The following is a 21,969-nucleotide window of genomic DNA, read 5'->3' as shown; positions in this document are numbered from 1 at the left end:
AGAAGGGATATACTGTATAGAAAGTGAAGTAGGACAGAAGACATTAGAGAAGGGATCTACTGTATAGAAAGTGTAGTAGGACAGAAGACATTAGAGAAGGGATCTACTGTATAGAAAGTGAAGTAGGACAGAAGACATTAGAGAAGGGATCTACTGTATAGAAAGTGAAGTAGGACAGAATACATTAGAGAAGGGATCTACTGTATAGAAAGTGATGTAGGACAGAAATCATAAGAGAAGGGATCTACTGTATAGAAAGTGATGTAGGACAGAAATCATAAGAGAAGGGATCTACTGTATAGAAAGTGAAGTAGGACAGAAGTCATTAGAGAAGGGATCTCAGGGTGGAAACTCTGAGTAGGCCTCAACACATTCAGGTTAGACACAACTAGACATGCACATCCTCTGTGTCTGTGTGTGTGTGTGTGTGTGTGTGTGTGTGTGTGTGTGTGTGTGTGTGTGTGTGTGTGTGTGTGTGTGTGTGTGTGTGTGGGGGGGGGGGAAGAAGACATCTACAGTAGGTTATTTGTCGCAACGATTTATTGTGTCTAAAATTACTGAAACACACCCTCTCTCTCTCTCTCTCTTTCACACCAACACACACACACACACTACAGAGTACACAGTCAAGTACAACACTGTCGTGTCTTTGGGCACCATTAACCTGAAGACATGTTTATCAAATAACTCCCTGTAATTATTATCATGCGATTAAACTGATTAATCGTTTAATTGTAATTAACTAGGAGATCGGGGCACCAAGGAAAATATTCAGATTACAAAGTTATAATTTTCCTAATATAACTTTCCTAAATTATAACATTATATATTATATTATATTATATTATAGTATAGGCTGATAATCTCGCGTCCAGTCTCATTCCAAACATCGTAAATTGTTGTATCTGCACGAATCCAGCCTTTACTAAAGTCATCCATACATCAATTGTCTTAAAATCATTTATTTACTAAACTAAGTAATTCACAGAAAGCATACAAACAGTAATTATCGTCACAAAGAATTGGTAGAGTAATGTGCCCTAGTGGGCTAAACAGGCATGGTGGCCTGTTAAACAAAGGGTCATAAAGGGCAGCTGAGAAGACACTACAGAGTTGATAAATATTAACAATTGATATGCTAATTCTTTGCACATGAACGCTCACTCATTCGGGAACAATTGCAATCAATATATATTTACGCTCAGTGTGTCGTCGGAATCCTTGTTGGAGACTTTTTGTCCTGTTGGAGAGTTTTTGTCCTGTTCTCTCTCTCTCTCTCTCTCGGTTAGAATGGATCTTTCAAAGCGACATTCATTAATAATGTTATAGAATGGATGTTTCGTCGGTCTTCGCGTTCAATGATATAATTTCTAGCTGCAGACTATTAATTAATATCAAAGACTTGTTATTATTCTGTTGGTCTCGATAGACTGAAAGTTTAACCATGTGGTATAGTTAACTTTCAGTAGAGGAATTGGATGGTCAAACCTTGGCTCTCTCTTCTGAGGTAAGCTGGTATGATGAAAGTAACCCTGGGTGGGGGTTTTATACGTGAACATAGAACAGGCTTGTCACATGACGCCTGGTCCTGTCTGTGTCCCTGGGGGGCATGCCGATGACTGATTTAAGCTTTGAACAGAAATACATTCTATCACATTAACATCAGTACATAGCATCTCAACGTATTCCAAATAGCTTTATCCTTATTAATACATTTTATACAACCATTTAGATGCAAGTCCCATAGCTGAGGCTATTATATAAACAGTTTTATGGTAATATGGCTATATTGTCTCTTCTGAGTATCACAAAATTGTACAAAGCGGACCAGTTCGTAGCTGGATTCTTCACCGATCTTTTATACCTTCTCCAGAACATAAATGTCGTTCGGTTCCCCAATTCTGTGAGTTGGAAGAATTTCCTTGTCTCTCTATGAAACCCCTCTGTGTCTCAACTGGGCCAGGGGGCAGGACATTTCCTTTGGAATTTACCACCGCCTTCACCGGGCCTGGGTAGGGAGAGGTAGGTAGGGGGATGGTGCAAGGGGGAGGGGGTCAACTGTGCTCCCTGTACTCAAAGAGAGGGCAACGTCATGACAACATTAAGTGCTTACATTCAAGTTGCTTAATAAAATGTCATGAAAATGGTACGTTCTCTAAAAGTTTAAAATACACAACTTGTCTAAAATTGCAAATGAATTGAATATAAAACATACAACATTGAATGTAGACATTGTTTAGATTATTTTAAGACTCTACTTTATCTCCATGGTTAGGCTGAGACCAAGGTCTAGGGTGGAACCTTAAAGGGGCAGCCTGGGATCCAAAAAGCAGCAAACCGGTCATCCCACCACTTGTTGTGGTTAACAGCTGTGGGATGGGACTGGAGGAATTTAACCACTCTCAAAATCAAAGATGGAGCTCTGGATGCAAGGACTGACCATCCATGAGATCAACATGATAGTTTTAACCATGTTTTAAACCTTTACATCGTGTACAAACAATGGAGTAAAACAAGCTTATAGTTGGGATTCTGATGGGGAACGACAGTTGACCTCTACAAGAACCATGGGCTATAAATCACTAATTTAAACATAAAACAAAATGGATGTACCAAGCTCTTAAGTTAGGTTTTGGTTTGGGTAAGCTGATCCTAGATCTGTGACATCCTCTACAATGTCTGAACTGTAGCCATGGAGCCATGAGTGACAATCTTGTTGGAGAATCCAGATTTCCTGTTTATTCCTTCCTCATTCTGAGAATCTTTCCACAGGGATTTCTAAAAAAAAACTGGTGATAATTGCTATATTTGGACAAAAGCACTGCAAGTGTTCACCACAAATCTTTAACTTTCTCATGATATACAGCCGAGGCCAAAAGTTTTGAGAATGACACAAATATTAATTTTCACAAAGTTTGCTGCTTCAGTGTCTTTAGATACTTTTGTCAGATGTTACTATGGAATACTGAAGTATAACTACAAGCATTTCATAAGTGTCAAAGGCTTTTATTGACAATTACATGAAGTTGATGCAAAGAGTCAATATTTGTAGTGTTGACACTTCTTTTTCAAGACCTCTGCAATCCACCCTGGCATTCTGTCAATTAACTTCTGGGCCACATCCTGACTGATGGCAGCCCATTCTTGCATAATCAATGCTTGGAGTTTGGTTTGTCCACCTGCCTATTGAGGATTTAACCATAAGTTCTCAATGGGATTAAGGTTTTATTTACATTTTTTTAACTAGGCAAGTAAATTAAGAACAAATTCTTATTTTCAATGACAACGGGTTAACTGCTTTGTTCAGGGGCAGAACAACAGATTTGTACCTTGTCAGCTCGGGGATTCAAACTTGCAACCTTTCGGCTACTAGTCCAACGCTCTAACCACTAGGCTACGCTGCCGCCAAAGTTCTGGGGAGTTTCCTGGCCATGGACCCAAAATATCGATGTTTTCTTCCCCAAGCCGCTTAGTTATCACTTTTGCCTTATGGCAAGGTGCTCCATCATGCTGGAAAAGGCATTGTTCGTCACCAAACTGTTCCTGGATGGTTGGGTGAAGTTGCTCTCGGAGGATGTGTTGGTACCATTCTTTATTCATGGCTGTGTTCTTTGGCAAAATTGTGAGTGAGCCCACTCCCTTGGCTGAGAAGCAACCCCACACATGAATGGTCTCAGGATGCTTTACTGTTGGCATGACACAGGACTGATGGTAGCGCTCACCTTGTCTTCTTCCGGACAAGATTTTTTCCGGATGCCCCAAACAATCAGAAAGGAGATTCATCAGAAAAAATGACTTTACCCCAGTCCTCAGCAGTCCAATCCCTGTACCTTTTGCAGAATATCAGTCTGTCCCTGATGTTTTTCCTGGAGAGAAGTGGCTTCTTTGCTGCCCTTCTTGACACCAGGCCATCCTCCAAAAGTCTTTGCCTCACTGTGCGTGCAGATGCACTCACACCTGCCTGCTGCCATTCCTGAGCAAGCTCTGTACTGGTGGTGCACCAATCCCGCAGCTGAATCAACTTTAGGAGACGGTCCTGGCGCTTGCTGGACTTTCTTGGGCGCCCTGCAGCCTTCTTCACAACAATTGAACCACTCTCCTTGAAGTTCTTGATGATCTGATAAATGGTTGATTTAGGTGCAATCTTACTGGCAGCAATATCCTTGCCTGTGAAGCCCTTTTTGTGCAAAGCAATGATGACGGCACGTGTTCCCTTGCAGGTAACCATGGTAGACAGAGGAAGAACAATGATTCCAAGCACCACCCTCCTTTTGAAGCTTACAGTCTGTTATTCGAACTCAATCAGCATGACAGAGTGATCTCCAGCCTTGTCCTCGTCAACACTGTGTTAACGAGAGAATCACTGACATGATGTCAGCTGGTCCTTTTGTGGCAGGGCTGAAAAGCCTGAAATGAAATGTTTTTTGGGGATTCAGTTCATTTGCATGGCAAAGTGGGACTTTGCAATTAATTGCAATTCATCTGATCACTCTTCATAACATTCTGGAGTATATGCAAATTGCCATCAGACAAACTGACGCAGCAGACTTTGTGAAAATGTATATTTGTGTCATTCATTATTAAGAAAAATACACATTTACAGTATAACATTAGGTCACAACTAACACATATCTTCACATAATGTTTTTCTAAATCCCCTGGATTTATTTGTGTAGAAAAGTCACCATATCTTGTGCTCTTGGTAATAAATATTACTATAAATCTATCACATTCATGTAAAGGAAGAAACCCTCTGTTTATGATTATGGTTTCATCTGTCTATTTGACGAAGTGGTGTAAAATTGAACCGATCTTTTGTGGCTGTAAAAATGACATAAAGAGGATATGGATTAATATTGGATGACATGAAGATCACATAACTTCTGATTGGATAACCTAATGCTTGATAAGACAGTGGTTAACATCAAGTTTGATATGAAGTGTCTAATCAGGGATGGAACTGAAGGATTTTGGGCACTGGCCAACTTGGCTAGTGGACTAAAATTTTTACTATCCGGCAGGCTAGTTGGACACATTTCTACTAACCTGGCCTGAATAGTGTTTCTGGGTTGTCACTATCTGGCCAAGATGCTAAATCAGAAACCCTGCCCATTTCTACAGTGTATCTTAACCACACCGTTAAACGCAAAGCTTTGTTTTCATAAATGTTTACGATATCGACCATTTTGACTTTACAGTTTGGCCATCTAGTGGAAACCTTTGTCATGAGAGGAGGGGTAAAGAGGTGCATTATGGGGGTTTGGTGACGTCATATCTGCGACTCCCTCATGTTTTTCTGACCCCTAGGACAGAAAAAGGTCAAAGGACAGAGGTTAACTCAGTGAAAGTGGTGTGTGTGTGTGTGTGTGTGTGTGTGTGTGTGTGTGTGTGTGTGTGTGTGTGTGTGTGTGTGTGTGTGTGTGTGTGTGTGTGTGTGTGTGTGTGTGTGTGTGTACCTGGGATTGGCTGGAGGAAGGGTTGGTAGTGCTGACTTCTGAGTATCTCTTCTTCAGTGGTGTGCAGATACAGGACAGCAGCTTGCAATACTCCTCTCTCACCTGATGGGGGCAGCAGAGCACAGTGTTACACACACACACACAACACACACACACACACACACACACACACACACACACGATACCATACCATACCATACCGTTTTGTTCAGTAGGCAGTGCATGATGAACAGCAGAGCTCCCTGTAGAGAGTTGAGGATAGTGAAGAGATATGTCATGACCACTGTCCCCTCCTCTTGGAACTGGAACACTCCAAATATCCACATAGTACCCAACACACACAGCTGGGCCACTGCTGTCACTGTGAACACCCTGGAGAGAGAGAGGGAGGAGGAGGGAAGGAGGAGGGGGGAGGAGGGAAGGAGGAGGAGGGAGGAGGGGGAGGGAGGAGGGGAGGAGGAGGAGGGAGGAGGGGGAAGGAGGAGGAGGTAGGGAGGAAGGAGGGAGGAGGAGGGAGGAGGAGGAGGGGAGGAGGAGGGAGGAGAACGGGAGGGTGGAGGGGGAGGAAGGAGGGAAAGGTTTTAGTACAGTTTTATTTAATGTACTATGGCAGCTAAAAACTGAATTGCATAAATTAATTTATTCACACACACCAAGGATTTGTCACTGTCCATACATTTAATGCATTTCTACATTCACCTATCTCTCCATTCCTCTATTTGTCTTTCTCCGTCACTTTCTCTGTCTCTTCCCCTCTCTCTGTCACACCTGCGTTCCATTCCCTGTCTCCGGCGCTCGACGTCCCCAGTCTACAAACCTCCGGTCATGGCAACCATAACTACGCACACCTGGCAACCCACATTACGCACACCTGCTCCCCCTCGTTATGCACACTTGGACTTCATCATTACCTTGATTTCTTCCCAATTTATTTAGCCCTCAGAAGCCTGTCTTCAGGCAGTATTGGTTTCGTTCACGTTCAGTAGGCTGCTCCTGTTGTGTTAATCTGCTTGTTCTGTATAGGTTACACTCTCTCTCTCTCTCTCTCCCTCCATCCCTCCATTATTAAACTCCTCTTCTGCACCTGCTTCCTGAATCCTAATGTATAGGTTACACTCTCTCTCTCTCTCTCTCTCTCTCTCTCTCTCTCCCTCCATCCCTCCATTATTAAACTCTCATTCTGCACCTGCTTCCTGAATCCTAGTGTATAGGTTACACTCTCTCTCTCTCTCTCTCTCTCTCTCTCTCTCCTCCATCCCTCCATTATTAACCTGTTATGCCTAGGGAGCAGTATTTTCACGGACGGATAAAAAACGTACCCAATTTAATCTGATTAGTACTCCTGCCCAGAAACTAGAATATGCATATAATTATTAGCTTTGGATAGAAAACACTCCCAAGTTTCTAAAACTGTTTGAATGGTGTCTGTGAGTATAACAGAACTCATTTGGCAGGCCAAAACCTGAGAAGATTCTGTACAGGAAGTACCCTGTCTGACCATTTCTTGGCCTTGTTGATTATCTCTATCTATTACAGGGGATCTCTGCTCTTACGTGACACTTTCTACGGCTCACATGGACTCTCAGAAGGCGGCAAAATGCTGAATCGTGGCTTTGCAGGCTCTGGCTGAAACAAAGTAGCGCGTTTGGGTAGTGGCTGGTTACAGTACTGTGAGACTCAGGCTCGTGCCCGCGTCGACCGAAAGCTTTGTTTTCTTTCCTCTGTTTAGCTAAACGGAGATTCCCGGTCGGAATATTATCGCTTTTTTATGAGAAAAATGGCATAAAAATGGATTTTAAACAGCGGTTGACATGCTTCGAAGTACGGTAATGGAATATTTAGAAATCTTTTGTCACGAATTGCGCCATGCCCGCGACCCTTATTTACCATTTCGGATAGTGTCTTGGAACGCACGAACAAAACGCCGCAATTTGGATATAACGATGGATTATTTTGGACCAAACCAACATTTGTTATTGAAGTAGCAGTCCTGGGAGTGCATTCTGACGAAGACAACAAAGGTAATGAAACTTTTGTAATAGTAAATCGGAGTTTGATCAGGGCTAAACTTGGTCGGTGTCTAAATGGCTAGCCGTGATGGCTGGGCTATCTACTGAGAATATTGCAAAATGAGCTTTCACCGAAAAGCTATTTTAAAATCGGACATATCGAGTGCATAGAGGAGTTCTGTATCTATAATTCTTAAAATAATTGTCATGTTTTTAGTAAATTCACCGGATGTTTGCGGGGGGGTATGGTAGTTCTGAACGTCACATGCTAATGTAAAAAGCTGGTTTTTGATATAAATATGAACTTGATTGAACAAAACATGCATGCATTGTATAACATAATGTCCTAGGGTTGTCATCTGATGAAGATCATCAAAGGTTAGTGCTGCATTTAGCTGTGGTTTTGTTTTTTGTGACATTATATGCTAGCTTGAAAAATGGGTGTCTGATTATTTCTGGCTGGGTACTCTGCTGACATAATCTAATGTTTTGCTTTCGTTGTAAAGCCTTTTTGAAATCGGACAGTGTGGTTAGATAAAGGAGAGTCTTGTCTTTAAAATGCTGTAAAATAGTCATATGTTTGAAAAATGGAAGTTTTCGGATTTTAGAGGAATTTGTATTTCGCGCCAAGCCCATCATTGGATATTAAAGCAGGTGTTCCGCTAGCGGAACGTCTAGATGTAAGAGGTTTTAAACTCTCCTTCTGCACCTGCTTCCTGACTCCTAGTCTATAGGTTACACTCTCACTCTCTCTCTCTCTCTCTCCCTCCATCCCTCTTTCTATCTCTCAGTTTCACACACTCTCTCTCTCACTCTCTCCCCATCTCTCTCTCACTCTCTCCCCATCTCTCTCACTCTCTCCCCCATATCTCTCTCACTCTCTCCCCCATCTCTCTCTCACTCTCTCCCCCATCTCTCTCTCTCTCCCCCATCTCCCTCTCTCTCCCCCATCTCCCTCTCTCTCCCACCATCTCCCTCATCTCCCTCTCTCATCTCCCTTTCTCTCCCCCATCTCTCTCTCTCCCTCCCATCTCTCTCTCTCTCTCCCTCCCATCTCTCTCTCTCTCCCTCCCATCTCTCTTTCTCTCTCTCCATCTCTCTCTCTCTCTCTCTCACTCCCATCTCTCTCTCTCTCTCTCCATCTCTCTCTCTCTCCCTCCCATCTCTCTCTCTCTCTCTCCATCTCTCTCTCTCTCTCTCTCTCTATCTTAACAATATACATATTGCCAAAGCTTAATTTGGCTATTTACAATATAAAAATAAATAAAAAATGAGAATCAAATATTGTCAACGGGACAACAGTAACAACAATAACCAAGGGTCAAAATAACCATACATTCAACAATAACAATAAGCATACAGTAGAGGACATGTGCAGGTTTATTGGTCTGTCAGACACTGTCCCTCAACTTATGGCAGGCAGCAATGTAGTGCGCTGCCAACACACAGCTCTCTGCGTCCTCCCCCAACAGGACGGGTAGCCTATCCTCATCAGAGAGGTCTTTGAAACCTTGAATAAGGGTTTCAAATTTGGGGAAATGACACTCTCTAATTGTTTTATATTTTTGACATTTTGTCAGGAAATGCAGCTCCGTCTCAGGTTCTGCTGTTGTGCAGTGGCTGCACAGCCTTTCCTCTACAGGGAGCCAGGTTTTCCTGTGTCTACCCTTCTCAATGGCAAGGCTGTGCTCACTGAGCCTGTACTTTGTCAAGGTTTTTCTAAGGTTTTGATCAGTAACCATGGTCAAATATTTAGCCATAGTGTACTGTCGATTTAGGGCCAGATAGCACTGCATTTTGCTTTGTGTTTGTGCTTGTGTTTCCCAATAAGCAATGTAGTTTTGTTTTGACTGTGTTGTAATTTGGTTTATTCTGATTGATTGGATGTTCTGGTCCTGAGGCTTCAGTGTGTTAGTAGAACAGGTTTGTGAACTCAGCCCCAGGACCAGCTGGATGAGGGGACTCTTTTCTTTGCTCAGCTCTTGGCATTGCAGGGCTTGGTAATGATATGAGAGGGGGTCACTGTATTTTAGATGTTTCCAAAACTTAATTGCTCTTTTTTGAGTTTTTATTATTAGTGGATATTGGCCTAATTCTGCCCTGCATGCATTGTTTGTAGTTTTCCTCTGGACACGTAGGAGAATCTTACAGAACTCTGCATGTAGGGTTTCAATGGGGTGTTTGTCCCATTTGATGAAATCTTGTTTTGCAAGTGGACCCCACACCTCGCTGCCATAAAGTGCAATTGGTTCAATGACATATTCAATTAGTTTTAGCCAAATTTTAATAGGTATTTCAATTTGAATTTGCTTTTTAATGGCGTAGAATGCCCTGCGTGCTTTCTCTCTCAGTTCATTCACTGCCTCATTAAGGTGTCCAGTTGAGCTTATTTTTAAACCTAAGTAATTGTAGTGTGTACAGTACTCTATATATTTTGTACCAATTGAGAACTTTGGTCTAATTCCCTGAGATCTGGATCTTCTCTGGAAAATCATTATTTTAGTCTTTTTGGGGTTTACAGCCAGGGCCCAGGTCTGGCAATACTGCTCTAGCAGGTCCAGGCTCTGCTGTAGGCTAGGTGCTGTGGGTGACAGCAGGCATAGGTAATCTGCGAAGAGTAGGCATTTAACTTCTGAATTGTGGAGACTAACACCAGGGGCTGAGGATTTTTCTAGAATAGTGGCCAATTCGTTGATGTAAATATTGAAGAGTGCAGGGCTCAGATTGCAACCCTGACGAAGGCCCCGCCCCTGGTTAAAGAATTCTGTTCTTTTCTTACCAATTTTAATGCTGCACGTATTGCCAGTATACATTGATTTAATTATGTCATATGTACACCACTTTCAATAACTTTGTAGAACAGTCCTGTATGCCAAATAGAATCAAATGCTTTTTGGAAGTCGATAAAGCAAGCGTATATTTTGGTGGACATGTTTATCTATCAGGGTGTGTAGGGTGTAAATATGATCAGTTGTGCGATGTTTTGGTATAAATCCAATTTGGCTTTTACTCAAGACATTGTGCTTATTAAGGAAGTTTAGAACTCTTACATTGATGATACTACAGAAAACCTTCCCCAGGTTACTGTTCACACAAATGCCTCTGTAATTGTTAGGGTCAAATTTGTCTCCGTTCTTAAAGATTGGGGTTATGAGTCCTTGATTCCAGATGTCAGGGAAATAACCTACACTCAGGATCAAATTAAACAGTTTTAATATAGCCAATTGAAATTTTTCACTAGTGAGTTTGAGCATCTCATTTAGGATGCCATCAGGTCCGCATGCTTTTTTAAATTTGAGAGCCTGAAGTTTCTTATAGAGCTCCTGGTCAGTAATTGGGGAGTCCAATGGGTTTTGATTGTCCTTTATAGCTTTTTCTAATCCATTCAACCTCTCATGGATTTGGCGTTGTTCTGCGTTTGTGTCAATTTGAACGGTGTTGTAGAGTGTTTTGAAATGGGTTGTCCATATGTCACCATTTTGTATCGCTAATTCCTCTTGTTTAGATTTTTTTAGTTTTTTCCAATTTTGCCAAAAATTGTTTGTGTTTATGGACTCCTCAATTAGTGTCAGCTGCTTGCTGTTGTACTGTGCTTTTTTGGTTCTGAGTGTACGTTTATAGAGTTTTAAAGTCTCACAGTAATGAAGGCGTAATTCACCATTATTTGGGTCTCTGTGCTTTTGGTTGGATAGTGTTCTAAGTTTTTTCCTTATAATTTTACAATCTGCATCTCTCTCTCTCTCTCTCTCTCTCTCTCTCTCTCTCTCTCTCTCTCTCCCTTACTTGATCTTGCGTAGGTTGGAGAGGTCAGGGTTGAGACTAGAGAACTTCTGGGCCAGCCTCCAGACAGTGATGATGAAGAAGAAAGTGTTGAGGATGATGATGGTGCACACTGGGCCAAAGAAACTCCAGATGAATCCTCTCTCCAGAGACAACCAACAGCTGACAGAGACAGGATAACGTTAGAATAACGTTATCTGGTGTTATTTATATGGGACAGATTTGCTACACAGTCTCTCACACACCCACACACACAGACTCAGACTCACTGTTGTGTGGTACCATATCCATCTGGGTAGGTGATAGCAGAGATGATGACTATAGCCAGTGGCAGTCCATATCCCACAGCATACAGGTACAGAGGTCTACAGTAAGACGAAGAAACAAAGAGCTTCATAAAATACAGGTACAGAGGTCTACAGTAAGAAGAAGAATCAAAGAGCTTCATAAAATACAGGTACAGAGGTCTACAGTAAGAAGAAGAATCACAGAGCTTCATAAAATACAGGTACAGAGGTCTACAGTAAGAAGAAGAAACACAGAGCTTCATAAAATACAGGTACAGAGGTCTACAGTAAGAAGAAGAATCACAGAGCTTCATAAAATACAGGTACAGAGGTCTACAGTAAGAAGAAGAATCACAGAGCTTCATAAAATACAGGTACAGAGATCTACAGTAAGAAGAAGAAACAAAGAGCTTAATAAAATACAGGTACAGAGGTTTACAGTAGCAAGAAGAATCACAGAGCTTAATAAAATACAGGTACAGAAGTCTACAGTAAGAAGAAGAAACAAAGAGCTTAATAAAATACAGGTACAGAGGTTTACAGTAAGAAGAAGAATCACAGAGCTTAATAAAATACAGGTACAGAGGTCTACAGTAAGATGAAGAAACAAAGAGCTTCATAAAATACAGGCACAGAGGTTTACAATAAGAAGAAGAATCACAGAGATTCATAAAATAGCAGTTAACCTGTTAGGGCTAGGGGGCAGTATTGACACGGCCGGATAAAAAACGTACCCGATTTAATCTGGTTACTACTCCTGCCCAGTAACTAGAATATGCATATAATTATTGGCTTTGGATAGAAAACACCCTAAAGTTTCTAAAACTGTTTGAATGGTGTCTGTGAGTATAACAGAACTCAAATGGCAGGCCAAAACCTGAGAAGATTCCATGTAGGAAGTGGCCTGTCTGACAAGTTGTGTTTCATCTTGGCTCTTTTTATTGAAGACTGAGGATCTTTGCTCTAACGTGACACTTCCTACGGCTCCCATAGGCTCTCAGAGCCCGGGAAAAAGCTGAACGATATCGAGGCAGCCTCTGGCTGAAACACATTATCGCTTTTGGCAAGTGGCCGATCAGAGTACTATGGGCTTAGGCGCGTGCCCGAGTCGACCCCATGCTTTATTTTCTTTCGTCTGTTTACCTAAACGCAGATTCCCGGTCGGAATATTATCGCTTTTTTATGAGAAAAATGGCATAAAAATTGATTTTAAACAGCGGTTGACATGCTTCGAAGTACGGTAAGTTCGGATAGTGTCTTGAACGCACGAACAAAACGCCGCTGTTTGGATATAACTATGGATTATTTTGAACCAAACCAACATTTGTTATTGAAGTAGAAGTCCTGGGAGTGCATTCTGACGAAGACAGCAAAGGTAATAACAATTTTCTTATAGTAAATCTGACTTTGGTGAGTGCTAAACTTGCTGGCTGTCTAAATAGCTAGCCCTGTGATGCCGGGCTATCTACTGAGAATATTGCAAAATGTGCTTTCACCGAAAAGCTATTTTAAAATCGGACATAGCGAGTGCATAGAGGAGTTCTGTATCTATAATTCTTAAAATAATTGTTATGCTTTTTGTGAACGTTTATCGTGAGTAATTTAGTAAATTCACCGGCAGTGTTCGGTGGGAATGCTAGTCACATGCTAGTCACATGCTAATGTAAAAAGCTGGTTTTTGATATAAATATGAACTTGATTGAACAAAACATGCATGTATTGTATAACATAATGTCCTAGGGTTGTCATCTGATGAAGATCATCAAAGGTTAGTGCTGCATTTAGCTGTGGTTTGGGTTTATGTGACATTATATGCTAGCTTGAAAAATGGGTGTCTGATTATTTCTGGCTGGGTACTCTGCTGACATAATCTAATGTTTTGCTTTCGTTGGAAAGCCTTTTTGAAATCGGACAGTGTGGTTAGATTAACGAGAGTCTTGTCTTTAAAATGGTGTAAAATAGTCATATGTTTGAAAAATTGAAGTTTTTGCATTTTTGAGGTTTTGAATAACGCGCCACGGGATTACACTGGCTGTTACGTAGGTGGGACGATTTGGTGCCACCTACCCTAGAGAGGTTAAAAGAAAATGTAACACACCAAGGTAGATAATAAATAGCAAGATAAAATAAAGTTGTAAGAAATATATATAATGAAAATATATAATTGATTAGGAAATAATATAAATACATACATTACGTATCTAAATGAATATAACATACATCTATAATACAAATAAATACTAATGTACATTATACTATATTTATAAATATAAATATAAGATGAATGTGTAATGAAAATATACACAAAAATATACTCTAAATATATAATAACACATAATAATTTATTGAGTAAATATATCCAATACCTTATGGTTGTGTTGAAGACCAGGACCACCATGAGGTAGAGCTGAACCCCCTCTAACAACATCCAACTGAAGGATCCTAGAAAGAACAGGTGGAGGAGACCTGCTACAACCCTACATCCTCCCTGAGAGAGGAGAGGAGAGGAGAGGAGAGGAGAGGAGAGGAGAGGAGAGGAGAGGAGAGGAGAGGAGAGGAGAGGAGAGGAGAGGAGAGGAGAGGAGAGGAGAGGAGAGGAGAGGAGGAGGGACAGGAGAGGAGAGGGGGAAGGGGACCGGGGAGGGAGAGGAGAGGGAGAGGAGAGGAGAGGAGAGGAGAGGAGAGGAGAGGAGAGGAGAGGAGAGGAGAGGAGAGGAGAGGAGAGGGAGAGGAGAGGAGAGGGGGAAGGGGACCGGGGAGGAGAGAGAGGAGCAGAGGGGCAAGAGGGAGGGGAGGAGGAGAGGAGTGGAGAGGAAGAGAAGAAGAGGGGTTGGAAAGGAGAGGGGAGGAGGAGAGACGAATAGGATAAAAGTCAAATTGAATATTCAAAAACTTAAATTCAGATCTGACTGTATGTAAAAAGGGCTTATTTTCTGTTATTTGTTTGTCATCCTGCGTATAGAAGGGGGCACAAGATCCTAGGGGGAAGCAACACCAAATCAAAGTGACAAGGAAAATATTAAAAAGAGAAATTGCTATATATACCATGATCCCTCACACACACAAACTCATACAAACACACAGTCCCCACATCCCTAAACCCACCTTGCTCTGTGTGTGAGAGATGCCGCTGAGGAAGACGAGGTCAGCAATGAAGAGGCAGACACAGAGGTGGAGGTGGATGGTGGTGCGTGTCCCCTGGATGGACCGACACAACCAGAAGGTCAGGATGCACAACAACAGACACACCACAGACACCGACAGACCCAGCCACGTCAACAGACGCAGCTCAAAGGTGTTCTGGAGGGAGGGAGGTAGAGAGAGAGGTAGAGAGAGAGGTAGAGAGAGAGGTAGAGAGAGAGGTAGAGAGAGAGGTAGAGAGAGAGAGAGAGAGAGAGAGAGAGAGAGAGAGAGAGAGAGAGAGAGAGAGAGGTTTACATAACACATAACATCAGTGGCGACCTGTCATTCAGGGCACCTGTTTTGTGCCACACATTTTTTGCAACAAAAAATAATACAAAAATAATATATATTATTGTTGAAGTCAGAAGTTTACATAGGTTGGAGTGATTAAAACTTTTTTTCAACCACTCCACAAATTTCTTGTCAACAAACTATATTTTTGTCAAGTTGGTTAGGACATCTACTTTGCGCATGACACAAGTAATTTTTCAAACAAATGTTTACAGACAGATTATTTCACTTATAATTCACTGCATCACAATTCCAGTGGGTTACAAGTTTACATACACTAAGTTGACTGTGCCTTTAAACAGCTTGGAAAATTCCAGAAAATGATGTCATGGCTTTAGAAGCTTCTGATAGGCTAGTTGACATCATTAGAGTCAATTAGAGGTATACCTGTGTATGTATTTCAAGGCCTACCTTTAAACTCAGTGCCTCTTTGCTTGACATCATGGGAAAATCAAAAGAAATCAGCCAAGACCTCAGAAAAAAAATTTGTAGACCTCCACAAGTCTGGTTCATCCTTGGGAGCAATTTTCAAACGCCAGAATGTACCACGTTCATCTGTACAAACAATAGTACGCAAGTATAAACACTATGGGACCACGCAGCCGTCATACCTTTCAGGAATGAGACGCGTTCTTTCTCCTAGGGATGAATGTACTTTTGTGCGAAAATTACAAATCAATCCCAGAACAACAGCAAAGGACCTTGTGAAGAATCTGGAGGAAACCGGTACAAAGTATCTATATCCACAGTAAAACGAGTCCTATATCGACATAACCTGAAAGGCCGCTCAGCAAGGAAGAAGCCACTGCTCCAAAACCGCAATAAAAAAGCCAGACTATGGTTTTCAACTGCACATGGGGACAAAGATTGTACTTTTTGGAGAAATTTCCTCTGGCCTGATGAAATAAAAATTGAACTGTTTGGCCATAATGTCCATCATTATGTTTGGAGGAAAAAGGGGGATGCTTGCAAGCCGAAGAATACCATCCCAACCGTGAAGCACGGGGGTGGCAGCATCATGTTGTGGGAGTGCTTTGCTGCAGGAGGGACTGGTGCACTTCACAAACTGGATGGCATCATGAGGATGGAAAATGATGTGGCTATATTGAAGCAACATCTCAAGACATCAGTCAGGAAGTTAAAGCTTGGTCGCAAATGGGTCTTCCAAATGGACAATGACCCCAAGTAAACTTCCAAAGTTGTGGCAAATGGCTTAAGGACAACAAAGTCAAGGTATTGGAGTGGCCATCACAAAGCCCTGACCTCAATCCTATAGAAATTTTGTGGGCGGAACTGAAAAAGCATGTGCGAGCAAGGAGGCCTACAAACCTGACTCAGTTACACCAGCTCTGTCAGGAGGAATAGGTCAAAATTCACCCAATTTATTGTGGGAAGCTTGTGGAAGCCTACACGAAACATTTGACCCAAGTTAAACAATTTAAAGGCTACCAAATACCAATTGAGTGTATTTATACTTCTGACCCACTGGGAATGTGATGAAAGAAATAAAAGCTGAAATAAATCATTATCTCTACTATTATTCTGACATTTCACATTCTTAAAGTAAAGTGGTGATCCTAACTGACCTAAGATTAAATATCAGGAATTGTGAAAAACTGAGTTTAAATGTATTTGGCTAAGGTATATGTAAACTTCCGACTTCAATTGTATACATTTATTTTTTGTTTTGGGCTTGCCTGTTTTGCATGCTATTTTGGCATTAATATGTGTCACACATCAATTTGCAAACAATGTATACATATATATATATATCATTGAGTTATAAAGCCGCATAGAAACATGGTCTCTTTTTAGTTTTCTTGAGTGAGGCAGCTCCAAAATGATGGTGTTTCAACCTAGCTCAGTGCTTTCTGTGATGGTGGGGCGAGGCAGCAGAAAATAGGAGCATTGCGCTGTGTTTGGCTCAGTGTTCTGTCACTAATGCGGGCACTACGTCATCGCCAAGTTTAAGTCCTTAGTAAGGGTAGACATCCAAAATGCCAGCCCTTTGGGTCCTGCCATAGAGTTATACTACAAGTGTCCTTCCAAGAAGGCTCAAGGTCATTGGCCACAGATAAAATGACGTCAAATCACATTATCTGTAAAGTGGCTTTGATTGGACTGATCATGTCAACATCTTACTTTCAAAGTCTTAGCTAGCAGTCACGATCATGAATCAAGTCGACATTTTTAATCCTTGTCATATGAAGAGAAAAAATGAAGAGAAATTATAGATAAAACGTATCGGTGCTCATCGGCCATTGGACATAAAGATTACACAACAAGTTGGAAAATTGCAAATTCAACAATAAGTGGTTTGTAAGGAATCAGTGGCTAACTGCAAACAATGCAAAGCAACCCCTAGGCTTCTATTCAATGGAGTGGCTGTGTGTGTTTTTACCATTCAACCCCTAGCCTTCTATTCAATGGGGTTGCTGTGTGTTTTTACCATTCAACCCCTAGCCTTCTATTCAATGGAGTGGCTGTGTGTTTTTACCATTCAACCCCTAGCCTTCTATTCAATGGAGTGGCTGTGTGTTTTTACCATTCAACCCCTAGCCTTCTATTCAATGGGGTTGCTGTGTGTTTTTACCATTCAACCCCTAGCCTTCTATTCAATGGAGTGGCTGTGTGTGTTTTTACCATTCAACCCCTAGCCTTCTATTCAATGGAGTGGCTGTGTGTTTTTACCATTCAACCCCTAGCCTTCTATTCAATGGAGTGGTTGTGTGTTTTTACCATTCAACCCCTAGCCTTCTATTCAATGGAGTGGCTGTGTGTTTTTACCATTCAACCCCTAGGCTTCTATTCAATGGAGTGGCTGTGTGTTTTTACCATTCAACCCCTAGGCTTCTATTCAATGGAGTGGCTGTGTGTGTTTTTACCATTCAACCCCTAGCCTTCTATTCAATGGAGTGGCTGTGTGTTTTTACCATTCAACCCCTAGGCTTCTATTCAATGGAGTGGCTGTGTGTTTTTACCATTCAACCCCTAGCCTTCTATTCAATGGAGTGGCTGTGTGTTTTTACCATTCAACCCCTAGCCTTCTATTCAATGGAGTGGCTGTGTGTTTTTACCATTCAACCCCTAGCCTTCTATTCAATGGAGTGGCTGTGTGTGTTTTTACCATTCAACCCCTAGCCTTCTATTCAATGGGGTTGCTGTGTGTTTTTACCATTCAACCCCTAGCCTTCTATTCAATGGAGTGGCTGTGTGTTTTTACCATTCAACCCCTAGCCTTCTATTCAATGGAGTGGCTGTGTGTTTTTACCATTCAACCCCTAGCCTTCTATTCAATGGGGTTGCTGTGTATTTTTACCATTCAACCCCTAGCCTTCTCTTCAATGGAGTGGCTGTGTGTATTTTTACCATTCAACCCCTAGCCTTCTCTTCAATGGAGTGGCTGTGTGTATTTTTTTCAGAGTTCCCACCATAAATCCAGAGAATGCCAGACTTTGATGACAAAATTTACCCACATAGGATCGCCGTGTCACCTTCATAAGGTGAGTCCAAAAATGTCATGTATGCTGCTGTTTAAATTATGTAATATGCAAGGGAGATAGGTATACTGTAGCTAAGAAAGTAAAACTAAGTGTATGTTGTGTAGTAAGCTGTTAGTTGCCCATGTGCCTCACCCTAATAATTTGGTCAATTTTCACCTCTTCATTTCGTCTACTGTTCTAACTTGGTGGTGCACATGTAGCCTATAACCTGTTTTAGAGAAATGTAATCATCGAATATTGTAAGAGCTTTCATTGTCTGTTTATCTGCCCCCTTTATTTATCCTACGTTTCTGACTTGTTGTACAGGGAGTACACTGTAAGAATGGCCCATGTTCTAAATTCTGTCAATGTACATTTCAAAATTGCTGAACAAATAGTATATTGACTACATCCGTCGTCGCTCGCTCATTAATGTCTTAATCGAAATTACGGATTCCCTCTTATCCGCTTGTCATCCCCTTATGCCATAGTTTGTACATGTCAATTGTCAGTAGAAACCACATTTGTTTAAGCAAGTCAGCCATATCAGCTATGTTTTTTTAAAAGGCAGTAAATGAGGCTGAATGAACTGTTTCACTGCCAGACAAGGCTCAGCTGATAGCCAGGTGTAACAGTGGTAAGGTGTTGGAACTGCTGTTGGGACTCTGTTATTGGTACGGCTTTATGTAGGCCCTAACAGTTTGTGGGCACCGTTTATCACCGTTATAGTGCAATTAATGTATTGTTTAGTGTTGTGTTGTGTAGTGGCTTTGCTGGCATGCATCACACATTTATGTGGGTTTGCCCTACCAAGATTTCCATGCTAAAATCACCACTGTATAACATCAAGATGCAGGGATGCAGGGAGAGAATTAGCCTGTTCACCAGGTTAACTCATTACTCAACCTACTCAACTGACAACATAGGGTAAGGAGCATTATCTTGACATCACCCAGTGTGTGTGTGTGTGTGTGTGTGTGTGTGTGTGTGTGTGTGTGTGTGTGTGTGTGTGTGTGTGTGTGTGTGTGTGTGTGTGTGTGTGTGTGTGTGTGTGTGTGTGTGTGTGTGTGTGTGTGTGTGTGTGTGTGTGTGTGTGTGTGTTTATACCTGTACAGGGTAGAGGGCCATGAGAACAGCGAAGCTGCTAAGGTGGGTACAGGAACACACGGTGTGTGTAGCGTTAGACGTGACTTTGGTACAGCCACGCCTTGACCACGCCCCTCCCTCTTCCTGGACACGCCCCTCCGACCAGAACACACAGGTATAGTTAATTTCTGATGACTCCACCCTCACCTGGGGTTGGGGGAGGGGGGAGGGAGAGAGAGAGAGAAAGAGACAGCGAGAGAGAGACAGACAGAGAAACAGAGAGAAACAGAGAGAGAGAGAGAGAGAGAGAGAGAGAGAGAGAGAGAGTGAGAGAGGAGGATAAAACATTGGCTAAGCACTTCTTAGAGAACTGTCTCTTCAACAGATCAGTATGTTTGGCCATTGTCAGTCTGTTAGGGCATCGTCAGTCTGTTTGGCCATCATCAGTCTGTTAGGCCATCGTCAGTATGTTAGGCCATCATCAGTCTGTTAGGCCATCGTCAGTCTGTTAGGCCATCATCAGTCTGTTAGGCCATCGTCAGTATGTTAGGCCATCGTCAGTCTGTTAGGCCATCGTCAGTATGTTAGGCCATCATCAGTCTGTTAGGCCATCGTCAGTATGTTAGGCCATCATCAGTCTGTTAGGCCATCGTCAGTATGTTAGGCCATCGTCAGTATGTTAGGCCATCATCAGTCTGTTAGGCCATCGCCAGTATGTTAGGCCATCATCAGTCTGTTAGGCCATCGTCAGTATGTTAGGCCATCGTCAGTCTGTTAGGCCATCGTCATTATGTTAGGCCATCATCAGTCTGTTAGGCCATCATCAGTCTGTTAGGCCATCGTCAGTATGTTAGGCCATCATCAGTCTGTTAGGCCATCGTCAGTATGTTAGGCCATCATCAGTCTGTTAGGCCATCGTCGGTATGTTAGGCCATCATCAGACTGTTAGGCCATCGTCAGTATGTTAGGCCATCGTCAGTATGTTAGGCCATCGTCGGTATGTTAGGCCATCGTCGGTATGTTAGGCCATCGTCGGTATGTTAGGCCATCGTCAGTATGTTAGGCCATCGTCAGTATGTTAGGCCATCGTCAGTATGTTAGGCCATCGTCAGTATGTTAGGCCATCGTCAGTCTGTTAGGCCATCGTCAGTATGTTAGGCCATCATCAGTCTGTTAGGCCATTGTCAGTATGTTAGGCCATCATCAGACTGTTAGGCCATCGTCAGTATGTTAGGCCATCGTCAGTATGTTAGGCCATCGTCAGTATGTTAGGCCATCATCAGTCTGTTAGGCCATCGTCAGTATGTTAGGCCATCATCAGACTGTTAGGCCATCGTCAGTATGTTAGGCCATCATCAGTATGTTAGGCCATCGTCGGTATGTTAGGCCATCGTCAGACTGTTAGGCCATCGTCAGTATGTTAGGCCATCGTCAGTATGTTAGGCCATCGTCAGTATGTTAGGCCATCGTCAGTCTGTTAGGCCATCGTCAGTATGTTAGGCCATCATCGGTATGTTAGGCCATCGTCGGTATGTTAGGCCATCGTCAGTATGTTAGGCCATTATCAGACTGTTAGGCCATCGTCAGTATGTTAGGCCATCGTCAGTATGTTAGGCCATCGTCAGTATGTGAGGCCATCGTCAGTATGTGAGGCCATCGTCAGTATGTGAGGCCATCGTCAGTATGTTAGGCCATCGTCAGTATGTTAGGCCATTATCAGACTGTTAGGCCATCGTCAGTATGTTAGGCCATCGTCAGTATGTTAGGCCATCGTCAGTATGTTAGGCCATCGTCAGTATGTGAGGCCATCGTCAGTATGTGAGGCCATCGTCAGTATGTGAGGCCATCGTCAGTATGTTAGGCCATCGTCGGTAAGTGGAAAAATGCACGTCCTAACTGTAGCTGTATGATTATGATATACTAGAATATTTACATTCTTGATATGTTAACATCAGCCCTACGGCATATGTTATATTATCAAATGATACCTGTAGATGTACGATTATAATATGCTATAATATTTACATACATCATATATTAACATCAGCTATTATAATATTATTAAATGATACCTGTAGATGTTTGAAGGTGAGGATGACAGGCTGAGTGAGGTGTTCTGTTGCTGGGTTACTGACGAGAGCTGTTACCACCTTGGAACTGATCTGGTAGCTTGGCTTTGATGCTGTGGTGGTGTCTGTGTCTGTGTCTGTGTCAGTGTCAGTGAGGTACTGGAAGGAGTTGTTGACAGATATCTCCAATGTCTTGTAACACACCAACCCAGCCAGAGTGAAACCTGTGAAGCACAGAATGAAACAAGTTACCAGTATGTCTTGTAGCTTTCCCAGAATTCCCAGGTTTTTCAGGTTTCCTGGTTGGAAGATTCCTGGAATAAGGA

General features: G+C 42.2%; 1 protein-coding gene across 2 annotated transcripts in view; it reads right to left on the bottom strand.

The window, feature by feature from the left end:
• Positions 1-522: 522 nt before the first annotated feature.
• The window catches only part of LOC106564216 (adhesion G protein-coupled receptor E5), a 44,846-nt gene continuing 23,399 nt past the window's right edge, over positions 523-21,969 (bottom strand). The window contains exons 7-15 of one of the 2 annotated variants that reach the window (XM_045690740.2): positions 21,647-21,867; positions 19,596-19,781; positions 14,638-14,832; positions 13,899-14,020; positions 11,515-11,610; positions 11,249-11,407; positions 5,657-5,828; positions 5,457-5,558; positions 523-5,303 (exon numbers count right to left, since the gene is read on the bottom strand). In XM_045690740.2, coding sequence (XP_045546696.2) covers positions 5,208-5,303; positions 5,457-5,558; positions 5,657-5,828; positions 11,249-11,407; positions 11,515-11,610; positions 13,899-14,020; positions 14,638-14,832; positions 19,596-19,781; positions 21,647-21,867 — 1,349 coding nt within the window. In that variant the 3' untranslated portion in view covers positions 523-5,207. The remainder of the gene's footprint in view (positions 5,304-5,456; positions 5,559-5,656; positions 5,829-11,248; positions 11,408-11,514; positions 11,611-13,898; positions 14,021-14,637; positions 14,833-19,595; positions 19,782-21,646; positions 21,868-21,969) is intronic. The other variant, XM_045690741.2, reaches the window with a different exon arrangement.

The sequence above is a fragment of the Salmo salar genome, chromosome 12 (genome assembly GCF_965601325.2).
Source record: "Salmo salar chromosome 12, fSalSal1, whole genome shotgun sequence".
NCBI classification, from domain to species: domain Eukaryota; kingdom Metazoa; phylum Chordata; class Actinopteri; order Salmoniformes; family Salmonidae; genus Salmo; species Salmo salar.
This window is presented reverse-complemented; position numbering and strand designations above follow the sequence as displayed.